Source organism: Ursus americanus, chromosome 12, assembly GCF_024610735.1.
Source record: "Ursus americanus isolate L20-20 chromosome 12, mUrsAme1.1.p, whole genome shotgun sequence".
In the NCBI taxonomy this organism is placed as follows: Eukaryota; Metazoa; Chordata; class Mammalia; order Carnivora; family Ursidae; genus Ursus; species Ursus americanus.
Genome location: NC_142138.1, coordinates 12164357 through 12187253, shown reverse-complemented (window position 1 = coordinate 12187253; position 22897 = coordinate 12164357). Strand labels below are relative to the sequence as shown.

At 56.2% G+C, this 22897-nt stretch overlaps 1 protein-coding gene across 1 annotated transcript; it reads right to left on the bottom strand.

Annotated features, from left to right (window-relative positions):
• Positions 1-9292: 9292 nt before the first annotated feature.
• On the bottom strand, positions 9293-21323 carry BSND (barttin CLCNK type accessory subunit beta). Its single transcript, XM_045802245.2, has 4 exons — positions 20858-21323; positions 14843-14937; positions 12618-12887; positions 9293-11766 (listed from the first exon to the last, which is right to left on the bottom strand). Exons 1-4 carry the CDS (start codon positions 21032-21034, stop codon positions 11352-11354), a joined length of 957 nt encoding a protein of 318 aa, XP_045658201.2. The 5' UTR covers positions 21035-21323; the 3' UTR covers positions 9293-11351.
• Positions 21324-22897: the final 1574 nt, after the last annotated feature.

Sequence of the window (22897 nt, the reverse complement as noted above, 5' to 3'; positions counted from 1 at the left end):
CAAGACCCCGGGCTGGGATCCAGAACACGGTTCTAATCCCAGCTCTGCCACTAAACCTGTGGTGTGACCCTGAGCGAGTCACGGCCCCTCCCCAGGCCTCAGTGTGCTCCTTAGTACAATGGCGACAATAATTCTAACCTCTCCGAGGAGACGTGAGGCCAAATGACATGACAGTTCTGCAAGTGCTTTATGTTCTCACAGCACAGCAAAGGGGAGAGGTTCATCGCCGTGGACTCGCATGGAGGGAGGGGGGTGGAGGGTTGGCGGGCAGCCCCAGGCTTCCGTACAAACACCCACTGTATCACCAATTTGCACCCAAAAGACCCCAAGGGCTTGCACCCAATCCACATCAAGTGCCCTGAGGTCTAGGGTGCAAGGGAAGAATCCCCAGCAGCCCCAGGGCCCCAGGCAAGTGGGGGTGGGGACCAGGAGGAACGCGCTATTGGCAGCTCCCAGCCACGGGCCCTCACCCCCAGGCCGAAATATTTCCATCACCTCCTGGTTGGGCATTAGTGATGCGGGAAGACAGCCGTCTGAGCGTGCCCGGCAGAAGCCCTGAAACCCACGGCAGTAACCACCTTGACCCGCCCCACCCTCACCGGACCGTGCATCGCAGGGGTGAGGAAGCAGGCCCGGGAAGATCGCACAGGGAGCAGGGGATGGGGCCTGGATACCCCACGTCAGGCAGGGAAGATCAGTGGTGGGAAGAGGTGGGTAGGATGGACCGGCATCCTGTTATTTTGGGCAAACAGAGGCTCAGGCACATGGTCTGAGCATCAACCCTGAGAAGGTGAAGGAAGCAGAGAGAAGGAGGCAGGAAGGGAGAGAGAGAGAACGGGAGCCACTGGGGACGTGAGACTGTTCCAGATGGATCTACCCCATTCTAAAGGAGAAAGGTGGAGCGAGGCAGAGCTCACATCCAGAGTCCTGGCAGGAGCCCACACCCGCATAAGCCGCCACCAGCCCAGGAAGAAATGCCCTGCTGTCCTTAAGTGGCGACCCCGGCCCGCCCACGCGTCTCTGCACCCCCCTGTCGTGCAGGGCAGCTTTCTGGGCCCCAGGGCTGCAGAGGGCGTTTGGGAATGTGCATGCAAAGACCACAGCCCCACCGGGCACACAGAACACTGACTCCTCAGGACAGCCCTGTCCCCATGCAGCACAGCGGTGACACGGGGACTGTTGCCAAGTAGAGAAGCAACACTGGGGCCTTCGTGTATTTTTCCTTTTCATTCTCTTCCGGGATGTTCTTCGTCTTTCTTCGGCTTCTCCCCAGGGTCACTTTCACAGAGATCATCCGGGTTTGTTTCAGGGACACAGCAGTACCGCTTGGTGTCCATCTGTGTTTATAGCCAATACAGCTGCTGCCTGTCAGCCCCAGCTGCGGGCCCCACAGCTGCCCCCCCTCTTCCTGGAGCCCGGGCCCAGACCCCAGCGCCGCCCTTCCTGCCACTCAGCCCGTCTTCTGCCTGGCCCTGGCTGACAACCTGCTGGGCAGACCTGCCAGGGGAGAAGACCTGGGGGCCTAATCTCAGGGCGAGGAGGGACGTGTCCTCTGGGAGCCGGGGGACACGTCTAGGCTAGGAACACGGGAACACGGGGTCTGGCCTCAAAGCCCAGAGGGACAGGTGGGGCCTTTGGGGGTGCTGGAAGGGCTGGCTGGGAGTGGGGGAGGACAGGAGGGCCAGGAGGGTGAGCCCCAGTCCCTCGCAGCCACACTGGGGACCTTGCTCACTTTTCTTCTCCTTATAGAGCCTCAGGTTTTCGTGTTTCCCTGGGACCATGACGTCTACCCTGCCTCCCTCATAAGGTTGGAAGAACACTGTTTCAGATGGGACCTTTATAGGTCAAGTTCAGGGCCCTCACTCCGTGCTGGAATCTGTTTTCCAGCATGCCCCCAGGCGGTCATTGGCTTCCCTCAAATTCTCTGATCAGATGGGGGTGACCTACTTCCTGGAAGCCCAATATTTCGTTTTTTTTAATAGAACTAGCATCACTGTTTACTTTCTGAATGTAAAAATGTTATTTCCTGATCATTATTTACACGTTCAGTATAAAAATTTCATAAAGAAGAATCCTGTCACCCAGAGATAACCTCTTTTAATTTTTTCTATTCATGGCTACACACAGATATGCATGGGATCATATTCTGTATCTGTTGGGAGTGAGCTCAACTGCAAATACAGTGACTTGAACAAATTGGGTTAAATTATCTCACACAGCTGGAAGACCCATGGTGGCTGGCTTTGGCTCACCTGTTCATATGTCCAAGATCTCGGTTTCTTTTTTTTTTTTTCCTTTTAAAGATTTTATTTTATTTATTTGACAGAGAGAGAGACAGCCAGCAATAGAGGGAACACAAGCAGGGGGAGTGGGAGAGGGAGAAGCAGGCTTCCAGCAGAGCAGGTAGCCCGAAGCCAGGCTCGATCCCAGAACCCTGGGATCATGCCCTGAGCCGAAGGCAGACGCTTAACAACTGAGCCACCCAGGCGCCCCAAGATCTCTGTTTCTCTTGGCATTTCCCTCATGGTGACACGACAGCTGCAGCAGCGCCAGCCACTGCATCTGTACTCAAGACCAGCACAGCTAGTCACTTCTGCATTTTCATCAGGAAAGTAAAACTTGTTCAGAAGGGACCCCAACAAATTTCTTTTCAAGTCTCATTAGCCAGACTGGCAGTAGAGAATAAGATTGTCATGACTGGCTTTGGATCCATCATAATTCATTGTCTGGGAATGGGCATGAGATTCTTCCAAACAAAATCAAGGAAGGAGGGGGATTGACAGTGTTTGCTGCATTCTACTTTATAATTTCTCTTTTTATTAATTTTGTATTACGAACATCTTTCCACATCAATAAACATAGACTCAGGCCCATGGGGGGAAAGGGGAGATTTAAAAAAAGAAGAAAAGAAAGGAGAGTGGTGGCCGCCAGGGACTTGGGGAGTTCGTGTTTGGTGGGTGCAGACTTTCAGCTGGGGATGGTGAAAGTGGAGATAGGCAGTGGGGGTGGCCGCACAGCAGGATGAAAATGTGCTTTACGGCGCTGACCGGACACCCAAAAGGTGTTAAGATAGCAAGTTTGATGTGTGGATTTTACCACAATAAAAAAAAGACAGACTCAGTCATTGATTACCAGCTATTTATTGAGGGTTTGTTGTGTTGCGAGAACTGAGGCACTGGGGACATAATAACAAATGTACTAGACATCGTCCTTGCCTTCAGGGAGCTTAGGGTCTAATGAGGACGCAGAAAGTAACCAAAAAGATTCGCAGTAAGTGTGAAAGGACAGGATTGCATCTACTCCCCGGCACAGAAGGGTGGCGCTGTGAGGGCCGGCGAAAGGAGATTTGATTCCGTCAGAGGGGTCACCATGCCCAGACCCGGGACCATTCCCGAGCGTCGCGGCACCCAATTACTGAGGCAGCGTCCGACTGATGGATGTTGAGATTCTTTGCACATGAGAACCGTCATAAACGAGGCCACAGTAAAGCCCCTTCTGCAAGCCCATCGTGGCACACGTTCCTGCATGTGGACTTGCAGGGTCGGGGGAGAGCCCCACGCACGGCCATGTGCCCTCCCCAAAGCTGTGTCCTTTCCATTCCCACTAGTGGCGTAAGAAATAACCCTGTCCCTCCACGTTCTGCCAACAGCACCTGTTGTCATCATCTTACGAAATGTGGCCAATGTTATGAGCAAAACATGATTTCTGGTTGTTTCAATTTGCATTGCTTGAATCATCCTTGAGACTGACCATGTTTTTTTCATTTGTTTCTTTCATGGGGTCACAGATCTTTCCCGTGGGTGAACTCTTTTTCTTTTCCCGTGTGATTTTTAGTTCTCTCTGTTAAGAATTGTAACCTCTGTGTCAGATGTGACTGCACACTCTTTGGGCTGCTCCGAGTGTTACAAGACCTCCTTCTATGGACACCGTAATGTGTCCCTGTCAGTCCCACGGGCCGGGGCTTTCCCAGGTGCTCAAGCAGCATCCACAGGCCCCCCTGGTCAGGTCCCACCTACCCACCCCTGCCCTCTGCAGCCTTCCACACCTATGCTAAGTTCCACTCACCCCTTCCCCTGGGTCAATCCTGGAACACAGTGGGTGACTGGGGCTCCCAACCCTTGTTCAAGCTGGTCTCCCTCCCCTTTCTTCCCAAGTGAATGCTTCAGGACATAGCTCGCTTCAAGTCACCCCTCCGAGAAGCTCTTGGTGACTCCCAGGCACGGCCAGGCCCCCACCATGCTTCCCCCTGCTCAGGAGTGACCACACTGACTTGTCACTGTTCATTTTAATAATCCCACGGGAGGGGCCCCCAGACAGGCATGGGTCCGATGCATCTCTCTGTCCCCGGTGCCTGGGACACGGGGTGCCATCAACAGGTGCTTGTTGAGTGTCTGTAGCCAGAATACATGAAGGAAGGAAGGAAGAACGAAGTCTCCCCCCTACTCTTCTCTGCGCCCGGGCTGGGTGGTCAGGCATCCCAAGCCTGCTGTCGCCCACCTACCCACCACCCCAGGTCTGCGCTTGTCGGGTTCAGCGTGGAGGATGGGCAGGTGGCTTGGGCACATTCACCCTGGGGGACCCATTATCTGACTCGGGCACCTTCTGGATCTCCCTGGCCGTCCCTTGTCCTCCCCTTAAGCGATCCCTGAACTGGGCACCGCCTGGCCAGGGTTCTGGTGTCTTGCGCGGAAGACCCAGCCTCTACCACGGCAGGGGTTTCTGCACGGCGGGGCTTGCGGTCGGCATTGAGGAATCTGGGACGCTGGCTCCACCAAGCTTCGGTGCTGACCTGACATTCACCCAGTACTACCACCACCGGCAAAAAACAAAAAACAAAAAACAATAAAACTTTCATAGGCCGGATTGGAAACTGAATTCCTGCCACAGGCCACATGCCAGCCTTCTTGCCACCAGTATATTCCCCCTCCTTTCTCTTTTGCATCTCTTAACAAAAATATGCTCTAAACATTTCTTTCTTCATGTCACTGCTCTGCTCAAGAACCATCCATGGATCCCACTTGCCCTTCAGATCAAATCTGAGCCTCACACTAGGAATTCAAGGAACTCCATGACCAAGCTCCAGCCTCCCTCTCCGACTTCATCCACCATCACTTCAGCAGGCTAGTCTCTTCTATGTTCTAGAAACCTCTTCCCCCTTCTCTCCTGTGGGGCTTTGCCTATACCATGCCCTCTGCCTGAGATACCTTTGTCTCTTCATTTTCTTGTTTAAATCCTGGCTTGCAACCCGCACCTTCTCTGGGTCACCTTCCAACTATTCCAGTTCTTAATAACCCATTTAAAAACAAAAGACTAAGTCCTTGTGTACTTTAGAATCACCTGGCTTGTTTATTCAAAATTCAGACCATCCCTGATCTCCCTGGAGGTGGTTCAAGGACACTGGGCCTTTAAAACTTCCCAGGAAGGTCTGGTGCTGCGGGCCCAGCCTGGTCCATTGACCCGCACTGGGGAAGCGCTGATACTCCAGTGCTTGGCTGGCAACCCCAAGTCCACACGGGCTGCTGATGTCCACGTTTCATACCAGTCCCCTCACCTCTGCGAGCAGTGACAATTAGGATAACTACCATCTACTGAGGGCCCACCAGACCCCAGGCACCTGCTGAGAACTCTGCACGTACCGTTTCATCTCATCTTCACTACGTGCTGTTAGGCAGATACTATTAATCGCATTTTACTGATAAGGAAACAGGACCAGAGAGGGCAAGTCCCTTGGCCAAATTCACAGAGCTTACCCGAGGGAAACCCAGTCTCAAACTCAGGCTGATTATGCCCAAGCCAGCACTCCCCATCCCTGGGCCAGCGAGCCTTCAGAGTGGGCCCCTGGTTCAGTTCAATTTGGGTGAATTCCATTCTGTTGCGACAATTCTTCTGCCCCTTGCTTTTGCTAAGTCCTGGGGATAGAAATATGGAAGAGGCCCCTGTCCTCGAAGGACCTCCCCGTCCAGGTGGGGAGACTGGCACATACATAGCTAATCACATAAGGAGTGCTGGGACCAGAGCAGGGCGCCCCACTGGGGAAGGACGCCGAGGAGAGGGTGGGGTGGGGATGGGTTCTCTCCTGAGAGGGGAGAGAGGGCCAGCTCAGCATCGGGAATAGGTGGAATTTGAGCTAGGCCTTGAGGGGTGATGGAGAAGGGGACGGAGGGCATCAGGCAGAGGCAATGGCCTAAACACAGGCAGCATGGTGTGAAGGGTCAGGTTTCCAGGGGCTGCTGCCCTGGGGGACGTGGTGAGCCAATCGGCCATTAAGGGCAGTCGGGACAAATGCCAAAGGGCCTCCAACACCAGGCTGAGGAATCTGCCCTTATGCTGTGGGCAATAGGGAGTCATGGATGGCGAGGGAGCAGGGGCGTGTCTGCCCTCAGCACCAGCGCAGGAAAAGGCACAGGTAGGTAGGCACTCAATGGAACCTTGCTGCCTGATGTACTGCTGTGTATCTTTCTCCTGTCCTCAGTTGGGTTGGAATGACCTGGAGCTACTGGATAATTCCTGCCAGGAACGCCAGGCTTCCACAGCTATAACTCCTCGGCTCCATTTAGCCCTTGGGGGGGGGGGGATGGGCACATTCCTCAACTTCTCTGCCGTTTCCTCATCTGTAAAATGGAGACAACACACCAGCCTTGCAGGATTGAGGCTGAAATGAGATCGGACGAGCGGAGCCTACATAACATGTGTGGACTAAGAGGCCTGGGGGAGAGCACAGGCTCAGGGGACTTGGCATTGGAATCCTAGCTCTGCCCGCGGGGGTGCCAGTCTCTCAGGGCTGGAGGGAGAGCTCAATTCAGAGAGCTAATAGATACCTAGTACCCAACACTTGCAGGGGCCCAGTCGGCGTTTGCTCCCTGGTCTGGCCGGCACAAGCCGTGCTGCTCCCCCCCCCCCCCCCCGCCCACCTCCAGCACAACACCACTCCCACTCCCCCCGCTGCCCCTTCCTCCCGCTCCCGCTCCCGCTCCCGCTCCCACAGGAGGTACCTTGTCATGGGAGCCTTAGCTCCCTGCCGCTTGCCATCAGCGTACTTGCCCCCCAACAGCTGGCACACCATAGACGTCTGTGCCCTTTGCAAAGAGCTTTCACATGCATCTTCTTACTGGGGAATCCACTCACCTACTGCCGATTTGTAAGCAGGACAGAGCTGATCCGCTTTGTGCAGGGGACGAAACGGGACCCAGAGAGGAAAGGAAGGTGTTGACATCGTTCCAGCACCTGCTATGTGCCAGGAGTGTAATATTCATTAATTCTCCTCCAAAACATCCTCCCCATTGCATAAATGTGGACACTGAGGCTCAGAGAGGGGCAGTGACTTGTCCAGAGTCACACAGCAAGGAACTGGCAGAGGCTGAGTGCAAGCCCAGGTCTTTCCAACTCCAGAATCTGGGATTTGGAACAAACATGTACAGCGTGGGGTTGACAGATCTGTCCCTAGGGCTGTTGTGAGGACCAGTTGGGGGAATCGCATGAGGGCAACTGAAACAGCGCTTAAGGACTGGGAATAGAAGTGAAATTGTGTCCGCCTCCACCTAATCACATGGTGACCAGGGACAGAAGCCCGAGGAAGCTGCAACGTCCCCAAGGTCAGAGGAAGCCCAAGCTCACTGCTCCCGGGACCACTCTCTTTCCCAGTTAAGGGCAGGGACTAACCCTCCAGGGCCTTTTCCTCCCCAGAGAGTGGAAACTTCCAAAGTCCCCCTGACCTGACCGGAGGGTGAAAAGAGCAGGAATTTCTGCCATGGTACATGGATCTGGAGCCTGGGGCTGAGGGCTGACATCCCAGGGCTTGCCACAGCCTCAGGCCCGTTCAGCCCCACCCCCACCCCTGGACCTGTAGGAAGAGCTCGCCCTCCTCCCAGCTCCTCTGCCAATGAGAGGGGCCATCCCAGAGACCCACGCTCTCGGTGGAGACTGCAAGTTGTCAAGGCCAAGGGAACAGAGCACGGTGGGGGGACTTCAGGTGTAACAAGCCGGCGAGGCAAATCATGCAGTTTGAGCAGGTCAGAGCAGAAGGGAATGACAGCCCCTCTGTCCCCTTGCTCTTCCAGACCCTTCCATCAAACGGACTCCGCAGCATGTTCTCCTCTCCACCCCCCATGTCCCCCACAGTCACTAGCAAGCCCCAGGTGAGGACCCCCCCAAGCTGTGAGCCCTAAGGAAGAACAGCAGCGGGGCAGCCAGGGGCCAGCTTGGCCCTCTCGCAGCTCGGCCTCGGGGTCCTATTGAACAGGACTAGTTCCACGGAACATCAGCCTCAGGCAAGGCCACGCTGTGCCCACGCTGGTCGAGGCAAAGCAAAACCACTCAGGAACCATGAACACCGTCTGAGCCACCGCAATGCCCACGCCACCTTCTCCTGGCTCGGCTGTGCCTGCTGTCCCTTTGCCAATGACAGCTTCAGCGTGGGCCTAGCCTTCCCTCCTTCTAGATCACACTGACTCAGAGTTAGCCTGCTTCCCGACAGTACCCAGCATGGAGCAGAGCCCTGCTTCCCCAGACCCTCCCTCAAATCCCCGAAATCTCAGTAAGCCCTTTCGCATGCCCTCTGAGATATGGTTCCCATGGGGTCCATCCCCCTCACTGCCATGAGTAATAAACACAACTATTAACTACGGGTGAGCTCCCGGGGCCTTCTCCTACAGGGCGCTGGCTGATGGATGCTGTCCAGTACCCCACCGCCTAACTCTGCGGGAGCCAAAGGCAGGGGGCCATCGCCTCCCTCTTGCACATGGGGAAAGTGAGGGCCCCAGAGGCAACCGGCCTTGCCCAAGTTCACAGCCTAGGGTGACTATATCATTTATCACCCAAATGAGACGACTCTGGTAGTGAAGGGTGTGCTCATAGTCAGTGGGCAGGGGCCGTGGGCATAAACCAGGGCTGTCCAGGGCAGACGAGGCGTACGGCTCCCCATCGTGCGGCAGGCCGTGGGGGCACCCGGGACGGGCAAAGCCTGAATCTCGCCATCTGTCTCTGCTGCCCCGAGCGCCACCCACCCCTGCCCCGGGATGCTCCCTGGGACAAGGTCCGTCCCTCTGAGGCGGGCCCGGCAGCTCGAGGCTGTGGGTTCTCTGCTGAGGTCTGGGGAGCGCGCTGCAGGTGTGATTCAGGGGCCATGCCTGAGCCTCTGTACCGCACCACCGGCCCGCGCGGTCGTGCCCCTGTGCTTGGCGCTCGCTTTCCGGAGATTGCTCACAGGGCCTGCCAGGCAGGATGCCTTATTTATCCTGCCCAGAGGGGGAACGGGTGGTTTCACATAGAAGAATTTGCAGGTGAAAGTGAACCCTTTAAACACTGAAAACTTTATTTTAGCCGTTTGCCCAGACGGCCCTTCTGATGCCACCTACTCCCCTGCCTTAGTAAGCAGGGCATGGGAACACGCAGCACCTCACCGGGTCCACTGTCTCGGGGCCATCAGCGGGACCATGTTAGAGCAGAGGGTATGTGCCCGGGGGCACCCCTCACTATAGAGGCTTTCCGGCTGGAGGTGGTAATGACCCAGAATGAAAGAGGAGTGTGTTTCCAGGGGGATGCCCTTCTTTTTTCTTTCTTTTTTTTTTTTTTAAGATCTTATTTATTTTATTGGGGCAGGGAGGGCAGAGAGAGTCTTAAGCAGACTCTGTACTCAGTGCGGAGCCTGATGCAGGGCTTGATCTCACGACCCTGAGCCAAAACCTAGAATTAGAGGCTTGAGCAATGGTGCCACCAGGCAGCCCACTGCCGGCCATGCACTTCTGACTCAGCACTGGGGGTAGCCCCTTTCTTCAGCTGAGATCCCCACCCCCAACCCAGAGGCCCAGCCTAGATGAAGGTCTCCTCCTCCCAGTGGCCCAGGGTGCAAGTTCTGAGCGCGCAGACCTGGTGGGAAGTCGTGCCGCTGCCCCCTTCTCCAAAGCTGCTGCTGTCTACACTGGGGCACACCGGCGCTTTGCAGAGATCAACCCGATCCGAGCATTACACCGTGGAGTGGTGGTACAGGGGGATCTTCAGGGCCTGCTGAAGATGGGCCAGACGATTGTGTGGTTGTCACTCGGCTGCCTCTGGACCCTACTCTCCATTTCTAACTTCTCTGCTCCCTCCTTGGCTTGCACTCTGCTCTCCGTTCCTAACTTTCAAGGCACCAAGCTCAGTAGATGGTAAGCTCTTGCAGGGCAAGAACCTTATCAGTTCATGTCTCTCTCCCCTTAAAAATCCTGGCTTAGTGTTCAGCACACAGTAGATGTTCAGTAAACGCCACCCAAATGGAACTGAATCAAGCCAGGAGGCTTCATATCACCCCCCATCCTTAGCCAATGGAGGTGTTTTCTGCAGGGAAGGGGCTTTCTCTGGGGGCTTTCTGTCTGCCTTTGTGACTCTGATGCATGCCCTTTGGAGGTTTGACTGCCTGAGGGTGAAGGGCCTGGGGGTCTAAGAGTTAGGGGATGGGGGCACCATCTGCGAAAGGCTCCGGTCCATTTTGTAGGCCTTCGAAGACCACTGATCTGAGCTCAGGAGGTATGGAGCTGAGTACAGCAGAGGTCTAGCCTTGAGCAGGGGGGGTCACACTCCAGCAATCCATGTACAAGGCCCGAAGCTGGCATAGAGGAGCCAGAAGGGACTCGTTCCAGGAGGTGGTCACATCAGGAAAACTTTCAGAGGAGGGACATCTGTGCTGGGACTTGAAGGATGAGCGTGAATTTGCCAGACAGACAAGGAAGCAAAGGGCGGGCTGATGGAGGGGACAGCTGGGGACAGGCTTGGGGGAACGGGAGGGAGGCTCGGAATTGGAGGAGCAGAGGTTGTGGCACAGGGCCGGCCTGTGGGGGAAAGTCGGGAGGCCTGCAGAGGTGAGGTATGGAAAGTTTTGGATCTGGGGCGACGCGAGCCGCAGAAGGGATGTGGGCAGGATAGACGTGGTTAGCTCCGAGTGAAGACGGATCACGCCATCCACCGAGTGTGGGACAGGGGAGGGGACGTGGGTGTGGCTTTAGGACTCCACAGAAACGGGAACCCTGAGAGGCCTTCGCAGACGATCAGGGCCTCCGGGGTAGCACCAAGGAGGGTCCTGTTCAGACCAGCTTTGGGGGGATGCAGAAAAGGATCTCAAGGGCCCCAGCGGCTGCAAATCTTCTCAGTGAATCATATTTCACCTTCAAAGCTTCACCAAAGAAAGCGAACAGTGGAAGAGCCCGGACAGCAGCACCCCCTCCCCGTGCACTGCTTTGAGCGCTCCACGTGCCCTCAAGCCCACTGTCTCGTGTGAACCTCCACATAACCCCGTTTTGCAGACGGGGACACTGAGGCCCTGTGAGGTCACGTGGGGGTTAGCAGTGGTGCGGGCCTAGAACCCAGGGAGCAGATCCACCTCAGGCCTGGGCATCGGGCTCAAAGCCCAGTTCCTTGTCCGGGAGGGGGTCCCCGGGGCCGTCCGGTAGCCCATAGTACAAGTCTTCCTCCTCCTGCTCTGGCTCGTCCGCGCCTGTGTCTGAAGCCTTCTCTTCGTCCTCCTTCGCCCTCTGGGACGGCTGCCAACAGCTGGACGGGGCAGGGTCCCGCCGCTGGCCGTCTGGAGGCGCATCCTCTGCCGTGGGGGCGTCGATCAGGGCAAAGTCATAGAAGCGCTCCGGCGGGCACTTGCAGGCCCAGGGCTCCCGATGCGGGCGGTGAGGCTTCTCTCCCGCTGGCGGAGAGGGCCTGGGGCTGCCGCCCTCACTGCAGTCCACATCCAGGTCATCTTGGAAGGAAGCCAAGGGTGCAGGGCCCTGGAGACAGGTCTGGAGGCTGCAGGAGCAAAGGCCCAGAGAGCCAGGATAGCCCTGAGTCAGACTGCCTGGGTCCAAATTCCAGCCACTAGCTGCAGGGCCCAGGGTAGGTGAGGTCACCTGTCTGGACCTCAGTTTCCTCCCCTACAAAGTGGGAGAACACCATGACACTCACTCCTATGGTTGTCTCGGAGGGTTGCAGCACACAGCGTGTGCAAAGCCCTTTGCACAATGCCTGGCACATAGTGGGTACTCAAGAAATGGGCATTAGTACGTTCTTACCCAAACCAGGTTCTTCCCCTGCCTCTCCGGCCACTCGGAGGCCTCCTGTGGGCCCTCAGCCCCCACCACACAAGGTGTCACCTTCTGTTAACACGTCTGCCTCTCCCATTGGCCTGGGAGCTCCTGCAGGGTTGGGGGCGGGAGGAGGTGCCCAGCAGTGTTGGTGGGATGATGAATAAATGGATGAATGAGAAGCCCTGTTCACAGCCAGCGAGGGACGGCGTGGGTGGGAGCGAACAGCCCGACGTCACAGAGCACATCAGCGGCAGAGTCCAAGTATGAACTCACTGTCCCAGCTCTCACGACAGCCCTCTGAGGCAGGAGTAATGTTCCCACACGGGGAAACTGAGGCTCAGCAGGGTAAGAAACTTGCCAAGGCTACACAGCAGAGGAGCTGGGATTCAAACCCAGGCCTGGCAGACTCAGCCAGACTCATGTGTCTGCTCTACCCGCTGCCCCTCGGGGCGTCCCCACACCCATGCCCTCTCTACTCCCAGATGTCCCCAAACAGGCCTGAGTGGCCCACAGCCCAGCCTGCTTCACACGGGAACTGGGCAGCACCCCCAGCCCCGCACTCGGAGCACTCACCCAGGCCAGCTTGGAGTCAGGTTGCTTTCTTCCTCATCCTCATCTGAGCCCCTGTGGATGACCACCGCAGCCTCCATCCAGCCCTGAGCATCACAAGGGCCACCTCCCCCTCCATCACTGGCTCCCGGCTGCGGCTGTCCTGGCTTGGGGGACAGCAGGGGGCGAGGGTCCTCACGGTAGCCCATGACCTTCATCTGGACGTGGCCGAAGTCCGGCAGGCTCTGGTCATAGGCGGCTTCCTCCCACAGCCTGACGTACGGGGGCTGGGGGCTGCGCAGCACACGGCAGAGAGCAGAGAGGGAACAGGCAGGTGGGTCCACTTAGCAGATATCACAGGAGGAGACATCGGTGCTGTCCCCCCGCCCTCCTGCTCTAGACATCCGGTCTCCCCGGATCTCAAGCCTTTGGGGATGTAAATGCACCCAGTTTGTGGATGGGGAAACTGAGGCTCAACGAGGATTGGCAGAGCTCAGACTCTAAGGCCGGTCAGTGCTCCTTTCACTCCACGTCTCCAAAGTTAACCTCAAGAGTCCACTTGTGAAATGCAGGCCGGTTGGCATCGACCGAGAGTGTGCTGCGTTGCGGACGGTGGGCTAAAAGCCCATGGCTACCATCACATTTATTCTGCACCCCGCCGTGAAGCAGAGTGATCCTCCCCATGGTTCGGGAGAGGACGTAGCAGCAGCAAGCGACCAGTTATTGGGTGCTCCTTGCCTGCCAGGCTGCGTCAGGTGGCTCATCGAATCCCCACTGTAACTGGGAGCAGGGAAGCAGGGAGACTTGGAGACTTGGGCTGGCTTGCCAGAAGTGCCTCCAACCCCAGGTGGCAGTGCGGGGGCTCCCACCATCCCCTTCTCTATGCTCCTACAGCACCCCCCCCGCCCCGGGAATTGAGGTGCAGGGACTAGATCCCTTGCCCAGGATCACACAGGAGGAGCACAGAGCTCAGCTCCGTGCAATGACTCTTCCTGCGTGACCAGTCCTATGCCCACCCAGGGCCTAGCCACCTCATTGCTCTGGGGACATCTGGCCACTCTGTGCCAGGAACAGAAAATATCACTCCCTCCTTTCCCAGGCAAAGTAGAGAGTTCCAGAGCCCTGGCCACAGACCCTGGACCTGCAGCCCAGCCTTCTGAGCACAGAGTCACGGCCTCCAGGGGTGGGAGGGCAGCCGGTCCCACTTCCATCCAGGGCTGGAGTGCTTGCTGCCGTGCCCCGGCGGGCCAGGCCTGGCACCTCTAGGGAGGCAGGTCTGCTCTGGTCCATCACTGACTCCCTGTGAGCGTTGAGGTCTGTGATTAGACTTCTTTTGGGTTTTTTTTTTGTTGTTGTTGTTGTTTGTTTGTTTTACAGAGGGAGAAAGAGAGAGATGAGGAAGGGCAGAGGGAGAGAGAGAATCCCAAGCAGGTTCCACGCCCAGCATGGAGCCGAATGCGGGGCTCGATCTGACAACCCAGACATCATGACCTGAGCCAAAATCAAGAGTCGGACGCTGAGCCAGCTGAGCCACCCGGTTGCCCTGTGATTGTACTTCTTGAGCCTGTTTCCTCCTCGGTGTCAAGGGCCCGATACCCCCACTTCCAGGGTTCCTATGAGGACTGAAGGAAGTCATGAGTGCGAACTGCCTGACTTGATCTCTGCTTGATAGGGAGCATGTCTTACTGACGATGACACGCGGAGACAGGGCCCACCACGCTCCAGGTTCTGTTCTTTGTGCTTTGCTCATATGAACTCCCTCAGCCCTCCCCGAAGCCCTAGGAGAAATGTGCGATTAGGACCCCTATTTTACAGATGCGCAAAGAGCTAAGTCGCTTTCCCCAAGTCCCACAGCCCGTAAGCGGAGAGCCCCAGAGCCGTGCTTGGCCATCACCACGCCCCTTGTTTGCCATAGCAGCAGTCACAGCTGTTTCAGATTTAGGGTCACACCTGTTGTTGATTTTGGTCTGCCACGAGTTCGTTCTAAGACAGGACAAAGTCCCTGAGCCTCAGCTCCCTCATCTGTAAAATGGGAATAAATGCCTACCTCGTAGAATTAAGAGTCCAAACAATCCCTGGTTTCAAAGAGCATGCTTGCGGTAAGTGAGGGGGCAAAGCAGGAAGCTGGGGCCAGAGGAGGCGACACCCCCCGCCGCTCCCACCCCACTCCATCGCTCTCCACTGGAGGAGGAGACTAGCCTGAGGGGCTCCCCCTGTGCCACCCCTGCCCCAGAGGGCCTGGCACCTACCTCTTCGTCTCGGCAGCGAGCCCATTCTCCAGCAGGCCCAGTGCCGTTGGGGACAGGATGCCTTGGAAGTCAGAGTCAGCAGGTATGAAGGTAATCTGCACGGCAAAGGGAAGAAGGCTTCTCTGTGGCTCCCACACCCACCCTGACCTGGAGGGCCTCCCCGTGTGACCACAGAGGGGTCCGCTCGGGGCCCAGCACCAGTGGGTGGAGGAATCTCTGGGCTCTTGCTCCCACCTGGCTCATCACCCAAAAGACATTGATTGAGCGTCAGCTGTGTGCCAGGCAATCTTCCAGGCACTAGGAGGCAGCAACGAGCAAACAAGGCAAACAGCCCTGCCTGGGGGGAGGTGGTATCTTGTCATTGCCCAGGATCCTCCTCCAGTGTCCAGAATGTGCCTGGCGTCATCCATATCTGGTGAGTGAGTGTCATGTATTTCTTGGCACAAAAGCTGTGGTAGGGGACAGGGAGGTGAATGGCTGAAATGGCGCCCACCTGTCCCTCTACTGAACTTTCAGGGATCAAGAGGTCGCTGCAAGCGCAGCACATGGGGTGCGGACCGGTGGCAAAGGGGAGGCAGGTCATAGAGGAGGTGGGGGCGGGGGCTGAGACAGAAGGAGCCCTGCTTTGGGGGTCTGGGAGACTGGGGAAATTCCTTCCTTGGGCAGGTCATCTCTGCTCAGAGCCTCTACGTGGCTCTCTGTAAAAGGGGCCAGCCTCAAGGAGATACCTGCAGCCCTGCGCACAACAGCCAAAGGTGGACACCCAAGTGTCCAACAACAGACGAACGTGGTACAGACATACAATGGACCCTTATCTGGCCTTAGAAAGCAGGGCAGCTCTGACACATGCTACAACACGAATGAGGCTTGAAGAAATAAGCTAATAACAAACAGATTCTATAGGAGTCCACTTAGACGAGGTACCCACAGCAGTCACATTCATACGGAGAGTGGAACGGTGGTTGTCACAGACTGGGGGGAGGGGGTGGGGAGTTATCGTTTAATGGGTATAAAGTTTCGGTCTGGCAAGATGGAGACTTCTGGAGATTGGTTACACAACAGTGTGCATGTAACGAACACTACGGAACAGTAAGGGCACCCCGCTGGCTCGGCTGGTGGAGCGTGTGACTCTTGATCTGGGGACTGTGGGTTTAAGCCTCACGTTAGGTGTAGAGATTACTAAAAAATAAAAATATACATATTTTTTTAAAAATGCTACTGAACTGTACACTTAAAAATGGTTGAGACGGTAAATTTTATGCTATGCGTATTTTAGCACAATTTTTAAAAATGGGGCTGGCAATACCCGTCTCCTGGCGCCGCTGTGAGGATCCCATGAGAAAATGCATAAGGAAGCCCCCAGCACAAGGCTGGGCACTAGTAGCTGCTCAGTAAACCACAGTTCGATGCTACCGAAGACGAGGTTATCTGACCTCTCTGAGTCCTGCTCTCCTCAACTGAAAATTTGTTCAACAACTATTTGACAAGACCCCACTGTGTTATACGAAGTCACAAATAGCAACCCCTTTTATCTCTCCTACGTGATGAGTAAAAGACACTTGTCTGCACCAGAAAAGCTCCATCCTGCTGGGGAGAAGGGAAGGATGGATGGAGGAGTTCTAAGAAGAACTCCTATGAGGAGTAAGCTTCCCTGAAATGTCTAGAAATAAGGCAGGGGTCTTGCTATCTTCCACACCCACCAAGGATACCCTGCACTTGCCAGCTGGCTCTGTACTTCTTAGAAGCTGCCCTCTCCTCTGCCTCATTACCTCATGGCCCAGTCACCACCTCCTCCCCTTCCTCCTCTTCACCATCATCATCATATCATCATCACCATCACCACCACCACCATCATCACCACCATCATCTCCATCAACATCATCATCATATCATCATCACCATCACCGCCACCACCACCATCACCATTTCACCATTACTACAACCGTTACCATCATCACCACCAACATCCATCAACATTATTATCATATCATCACTATCATCATCATCACCACCACTACCACCATCATCATCTCCATCAACGTTATCACCATTACTACAACCATCATCCTATCACCATCACCATCACCACCACCACCATCATCACCACCATCATCTCCATCAACATCATCATCATATCATCATCACCATCACCACCACCACCATCATCACCACCACCATCATCATCTCCATCAACATCATCATCATATCATCATCACTATCACCATCACCATCACCACCACTACCATCACCACCACCATCATATCATTGTCACTATCACCATCATCACCACCACTACCACTATCATCACTTCCATCAATATCATCATATTATCATCATCACCATCACCACCATCACCATCACTGTCATCACCTCCATCAACATTATCATCATATCATTGCCACCCCCCCACCATCTCTGTCATTACCACTATCATCATCACTATTACCATCATCATCATCATCACAAAACATCATCACCATTATCACCACAGTGAAGAGCCTGAGGGAGAAGGAAAGGCTGGAGCATGTTAGAACACAAGTCCTTTTAAGAGAGAGGGACAGACAAAGTTGAAACTGGTGAGGGGATACCAGACTATGAAGACCCCAGAACATCAGCCTAAGGAGTTCAGTCTTTACGCAGAAGCAGTGGGAGCCCTGGAGGAGTCCTCCGCAGGAGAGAACACAGACAGATTTGTGTTTAGGCAGAGCACTGAGCAGTCCCCAAAGGGAGGGAGCAGAGGGATCGAGGGATACCCATGAAGAAGACAGATCCATCAGCCACCAATCAGGGGCCTGGTCCTGGACTCCAGTGGAGTAGGCATGAGAGGGGACTGGGGGAACTGTGGGTAGAAACAGAAGCCAGACAGGGAGAGGCCCTGCTTTCTCTGACAACCTTTCCCTTCTCCCAGCAACCCTGCCCCACCTCTGCCAAAGGGCACAACATCCCTGACTGTCCTGTCTTCCAGCTTTGCCCTAATTCCTCCTCCTCTGTCATGCCTGAGGTCCAGCTGACCACCACATCTGACAAAGTCTACTTCAGAAATTCAACGAGATACGCTCCAAAGTGCCAGTCCTATATCGAAGCACAGCAGGGACTGAATATTTGATGAATGAGCAATGTCTCTTCAGTTCCTGCAGTCTTGGGTTCAAATGTTGCCTTAGTCCAGGGGCCATCATCTCTCACCTGCCCCAATGAACGCGCCTCCTCCCCTGGCCTGGTTGCCCCCGAACCTTCCTCCTCTCAGATGATGTCAGCCTGATAACTTTCCTGAACTGCAAAGCTAATCATGCCCCTCTCTTGCCTCATGAAGGAGCCATATTCTTCAGCGTGGCATCCCAGGCCCTGTGGAGCTGAGCCCACTCTGTCTCCGCCTTCCTTCCAGCCCCCACCTCGCAGCAGCCATGTTGACCCACTCTCCTTGCTTTTACTTCATGACTTTGTCGTGTTGTTCCTTCTTCCTGGAAAGTCTTTCCTCATCTTCTCTGCCTGGCAAACTTGTACTTAGCCTTCAAAGGCCAGCTCATCTTCTCCGTGAAGCCTACTCGCTCTCCATCAGGCAGAAAATTGTCTCCCTGACAAGATCCCCAGCCCCTCAAGACAAGGACAGCTCAAGGCATGTCAGTCTTATATCTTAATTGGCTGATTCCTTTCCCTTATATTTCTATTTCTTTCAATCCAGACAATTCCCATTTGTGGGGCACTGAGAGGGAGGGGAGGATGAGCACCAGCATTTGCTGAGGGCTCCGATGGGCCAGGCTCTAAGACGATGTAGGAGATAGCCCCCCCCCCCTCCAGCACACCTCACTGTCCCACAGCACCGTCCTCCTTCCCTGCATCTCTGAAACACCCACCCACACGGACCCACACCAGTGCTCACACCCCTACACACACATACAGAGACCTGTTCAATGCCACAAACACTAGTCCTGAGGACAATGTGGGATACCGGTCCCCCCACATACGAGACCCCACTGGTTCCCCACCCTGGGCCGTGCAAGGCTCTGCCAAGGTCACCCAAGAGGGGCAGAGGGAGGAGGGAACTGAAGCTGGGCCCGGTGGACACGAAAGCGCGCGCTGTTTCTACCCTGCCTTCCTGCCTCCCCAGCACCCGAACACGTGAATCTATCAACAGTTACTCATTAATACCCAGTAGGATTCCCTCTCCCCTCTCTCCCTTACCCGCCACTGCCACCGGGTCCCTCTGCAGCCCTCCCCCAATCATCTCTGGTAGAGGGGGAGAGGACAGGAAGGACGTGGCCCTCCACACCCCTGCTGTCCCCTTGCCGGGCCCCAGGATCCCGCCTCCTCACTGGCAGGTTGACAAGAGAGGTGGTAACGCGGGTGGCTTGGGCCCCCGGAACCTCTTCTTGCGGTGACCTGTGCTCAGGGCATTGCACAGACAGAGGCTAGTTGACTGTAAACTGCTCCGTAAACCAGTCCAGACTGCCCCAGCACCAAACACCCTGACAGCCCCGGGCTGGCCCAAGGAGGGGGCAGGGCCAGGGAGCAGGGCCCAGGCCCCCAGGAACTTCCTCCCTCCTCCCAGGAGCCCCTGAGCACAGCGACCAGGTGGGAGGTGGAGGGGGCTGCAGGTCGTGGGGGCTGCCCGGGGCCTGGAGCCCTACATGTCAGGACCCACAGGGCCCTTCGATGCACCCCTTTTCCCACCCCCTCTTCCTGACACACACTTTGTACAAATGAAGAAACAGGCTCCGAGAGGGAAGGCACTTGACCAAAGTCTTCGGGGCATTTAGAGACAGAGCCCAAGTTCTTTCCTTCTCTCCCTGGGTCTGTCTGACCAGCTGTGTGACCTAGGAAAAGTGGCTCATCCTCTCTGGGCCCTGAAGGATTATAACTCCCGGCATGGTCCACACATTGTTGGGAGGACCAGTAACAGTGAGACTGGGAGAGCCCTTCTCCTAAACACAGCGCCCTACGGTTTATAACCCCTTCCCACGTCCCATCTCCTCTCTGATCGTTGTAGTAACTCTGGGAGCCTGGGAGATATAGGAGCTTGGGGCCCATTTCACAGACAAAAGAAACCAAAGTTCAGAAAGACAAAGGTCACACAGAGTTTGAGACAGCTGGAACTAGAACTCAGGACTCCCAAACCAGTGCTCTTCTCATCACTAAGTTGCTGATAAGCCTAGGAGTACATTAAACGGAAGAATAGAGCACTGCCCCTCCCAAGGTTAAGGGCTGACCCATTCCGGAACTCTCAGCAGCTCCAGGACACAGGGATAGCCCTCCAAGGGGGAGGCTTGTACTTTAAGCCCCACGCAGCTGAGCTGCGACCCCAACTCTGACACTTAGATGCTGTGGGACCTCACCTCTCTGAGCCTAGTGCTTCTCCACTCTGAAATGAACTACAGACGGTACCAGAAAGTTCTGGGTGAGGATGAACTACATACACCGTGAAAGCAGGAGTGCCTGGCCCTCAGCAAACACTCGGTAGCTGTGGTTTCAGGCCCGTGATCCTGTGTTGGGTTTCCCTGCTCTCCCTCGTGGCTCAGGGCTCCAGACCCCGGGCTCCTGATCAGTCCTTTTGATGAGGGAGGGGTGGAGGGAGGGACAGAGGGATGGAGGGATGGAGGGAGGGATGGAGGAAGGGAGGGAGGGAAGAAGGGAGTGATGGAGGGAGGGAAGAAGGGAGTGATGGAGGGAGCGATGGAGGCAGGGAGGGAGTGATGGAGGGTGGGATGGAGGGAGGGAGGGATGGAGGCAGGGAGGGATGGAGGCAGGGAGGGAGTGATGGAGGGTGGGATGGAGGGATGGAGGGAGGGATGGAGGCAGGGAGGGATGGAGGCAGGGAGGGAGTGATGGAGGGCGGGATGGAGGGATGGAGGGAGGGAGGGAGGGAGGGATGCTTAGGAGGGCAAAGGGAAGAAAAGAGAGGAGAAGAGGGGAGGATGGAAAGGCCAGTGAAAGATGGGGGACTATACCCAGAGCCGAAGCACAGCCCCCCACCCTCCTGGGCCCGGGGCCTGCAGCCCCCCTGACGCCGCCAGCACCTACCTTGGGGTAGCACTGGCACATGCTCCAGACGATGCCCCCGATCACCATGACGCAGCCCATGGCGTAGAAGGTGCCGTAGACCTGGGGCCGGTCGTGGCTCATGAGGAACGTGCCGAGGGCCAGCAGGAAGAGCCCCAGCACGATGAAGCCGATGCGGAAGGTCTTCTCGTCGGCCATGGCCGCCTGGCCGGCTTGAGGGGGGCTGGCGAACCCGTGCAGACCCCCGCACGCGCTCGCACGGAAGGACGAGGCCCCGGGACCGCTGCGGGTTGGGCCTTCGGGTGGAGGGGAGGGCGGCTCCCTCCAGGGCTCGCGGCAGTCCGGCGCACCATTCACCAGGCCCGAGCAGCTACGCTTCGATGGCCCTGTGCCACCCCCCACCTTCGCTGGCTCTCACCTTCCCTCTGGGCCCAGCCAGAGTTTGTGTGTGTGTGTGTGTGTGTGTGTGAATCTGAATGAGGGAAAACACGAGGGAGGGAGAGGGGGAGGTTTCAGGGGCTGGGCCCCGGCCAAGGCTTTGACATCACCTCATTTGCCTGCGTGGGGCTGAGCTGGGTTGGACAGGTGGCCCCGTGCTGTCCGGCCAGGGCAGCAGGGTACAATGCCACAGCCAAAAGACATTAGAATGCCGCTGGAAGATTCCAGGATCCCGTGGGCCCGCGTTTAGGGTCCTGAAGCACTCTGGACTCTTCAAGGTCATGGGCCCCTCCCGAGTTCAGGAATAATAGCCCCTGTTTACTGGACGGTGGCTGCAGGCATGACACTGTTGTAAACGTGTTACGGGTATTAACTCAATGAAGGGAAGCCTGTGAGGCAACTACTGCTATCTCCGCTCTGCAGATGAGGACGGGGCGGGGGGGGAGGGGTCGGTCAAGTGCCAAGGTCACACAGGTAGAAACGGCTGGGCAGCTGGACTTGGAAGGCACCGGCCGTGCGCTTGGCCACCACGTGGTACCGCCTGACGCGGATGAAAGTTAGAAGTCTGGGCTCTGGTGGCCAGAGCACGGGGTCTGGCTCCTCTGCCGAGGGGCAGTGTACTCTTGATTAAATTCCCTCTCTGTGCCTCAGTTTTCCTCTCCTGTACAATGGGGATGATGACCGCACCTCCCCATCTCCAGGCCTGGCCTCCCTGGGTTCCTCTTTCCTTTCTCATACTCTGCGCTCCCCCAGACCTGCTCCCAAGGAGCTGTCGCCTAGACAGTCTGTGTGTGTTGATGCCCCTGTGGGGTGTGAATGACTGACAGGGAGTCCCCAGCCTCCTACCCTCAGAAGATGCCTTAACCCTAAGAATGGCATTCTAAGGGTGGAGTTTCTGTCCTGACGATGGGCTGATGGGAAAAATCAGATTCCTTTACAGTTTTATAGGAAAATGAAGGCCATGGGGATCTCTAAAGGAAGATGGTAACTTTATAGTTTTTACAGGGTTAAATTGTCACCACAGGATCTGGCATCCTGACTTAGTAGGTTTGGGGGGGCTCTGTTTGTCGCCACCACCTTCTCCCTCCTCCCCAGCATGAGCTGTGCTTGTCCCAGGCACCACACCTACGCGCACGCTCTGTTCCTGCTCACAAACACTTTTCCAAGCAGCGGTTTCTCCTTCACCAGCCGTCAGATCCAGCAGGGCTGCACTCTACAGTTCGCAGGGGAGGGGTGGGGGGGTCCCCTGTAATAGCTCAGGAGACCCTCACAGTGAGAGGTTGCTAAGGGGTCAGGAAGGGCTGAGAGTCACCTGGTCACATCCACGTTTGATTCCACAGGTGAACTTGGGCTGGTGGAGCTCAAGCTCCACTCTGGGCTTGAGACTTGTCCCCTGTGCCTTGGAAGTGGTATTAAGCCACCTCCTAGGTACTGTGCTGGGAAGTGACCTAATGGAGGAACAAGTGCCTTATGATCTGATTGTCAACATGGCTGGACCCTCCAGGGCAGCATGACTATCATCATCTTATACAGGCTCAGGGAATGGAAGCGGCAGGCGCCAGAAAAGGAGACCGAGGCCCAGAGGGGCCTCAGCCCGCGCTGGCGGGTGCTGGCGCGGGCGGT

Bases quoted from the DNA above. Each gene is read 5' to 3' on its own strand.
- BSND (XM_045802245.2), bottom strand. From the start codon at position 21,034: ATGGCCGACGAGAAGACCTTCCGCATCGGCTTCATCGTGCTGGGGCTC. The intron at 12,888-14,842 runs GTAGGTGCCAGG...TGTGCTGCGCAG, and splicing joins CTCGCTGCCGAGACGAAGAG to CCCCCAGCCCCCGTACGTCA. The intron at 11,767-12,617 runs GTGAGTGCTCCG...TTGCTCCTGCAG, and splicing joins CTGACTCCAAGCTGGCCTGG to CCTCCAGACCTGTCTCCAGG.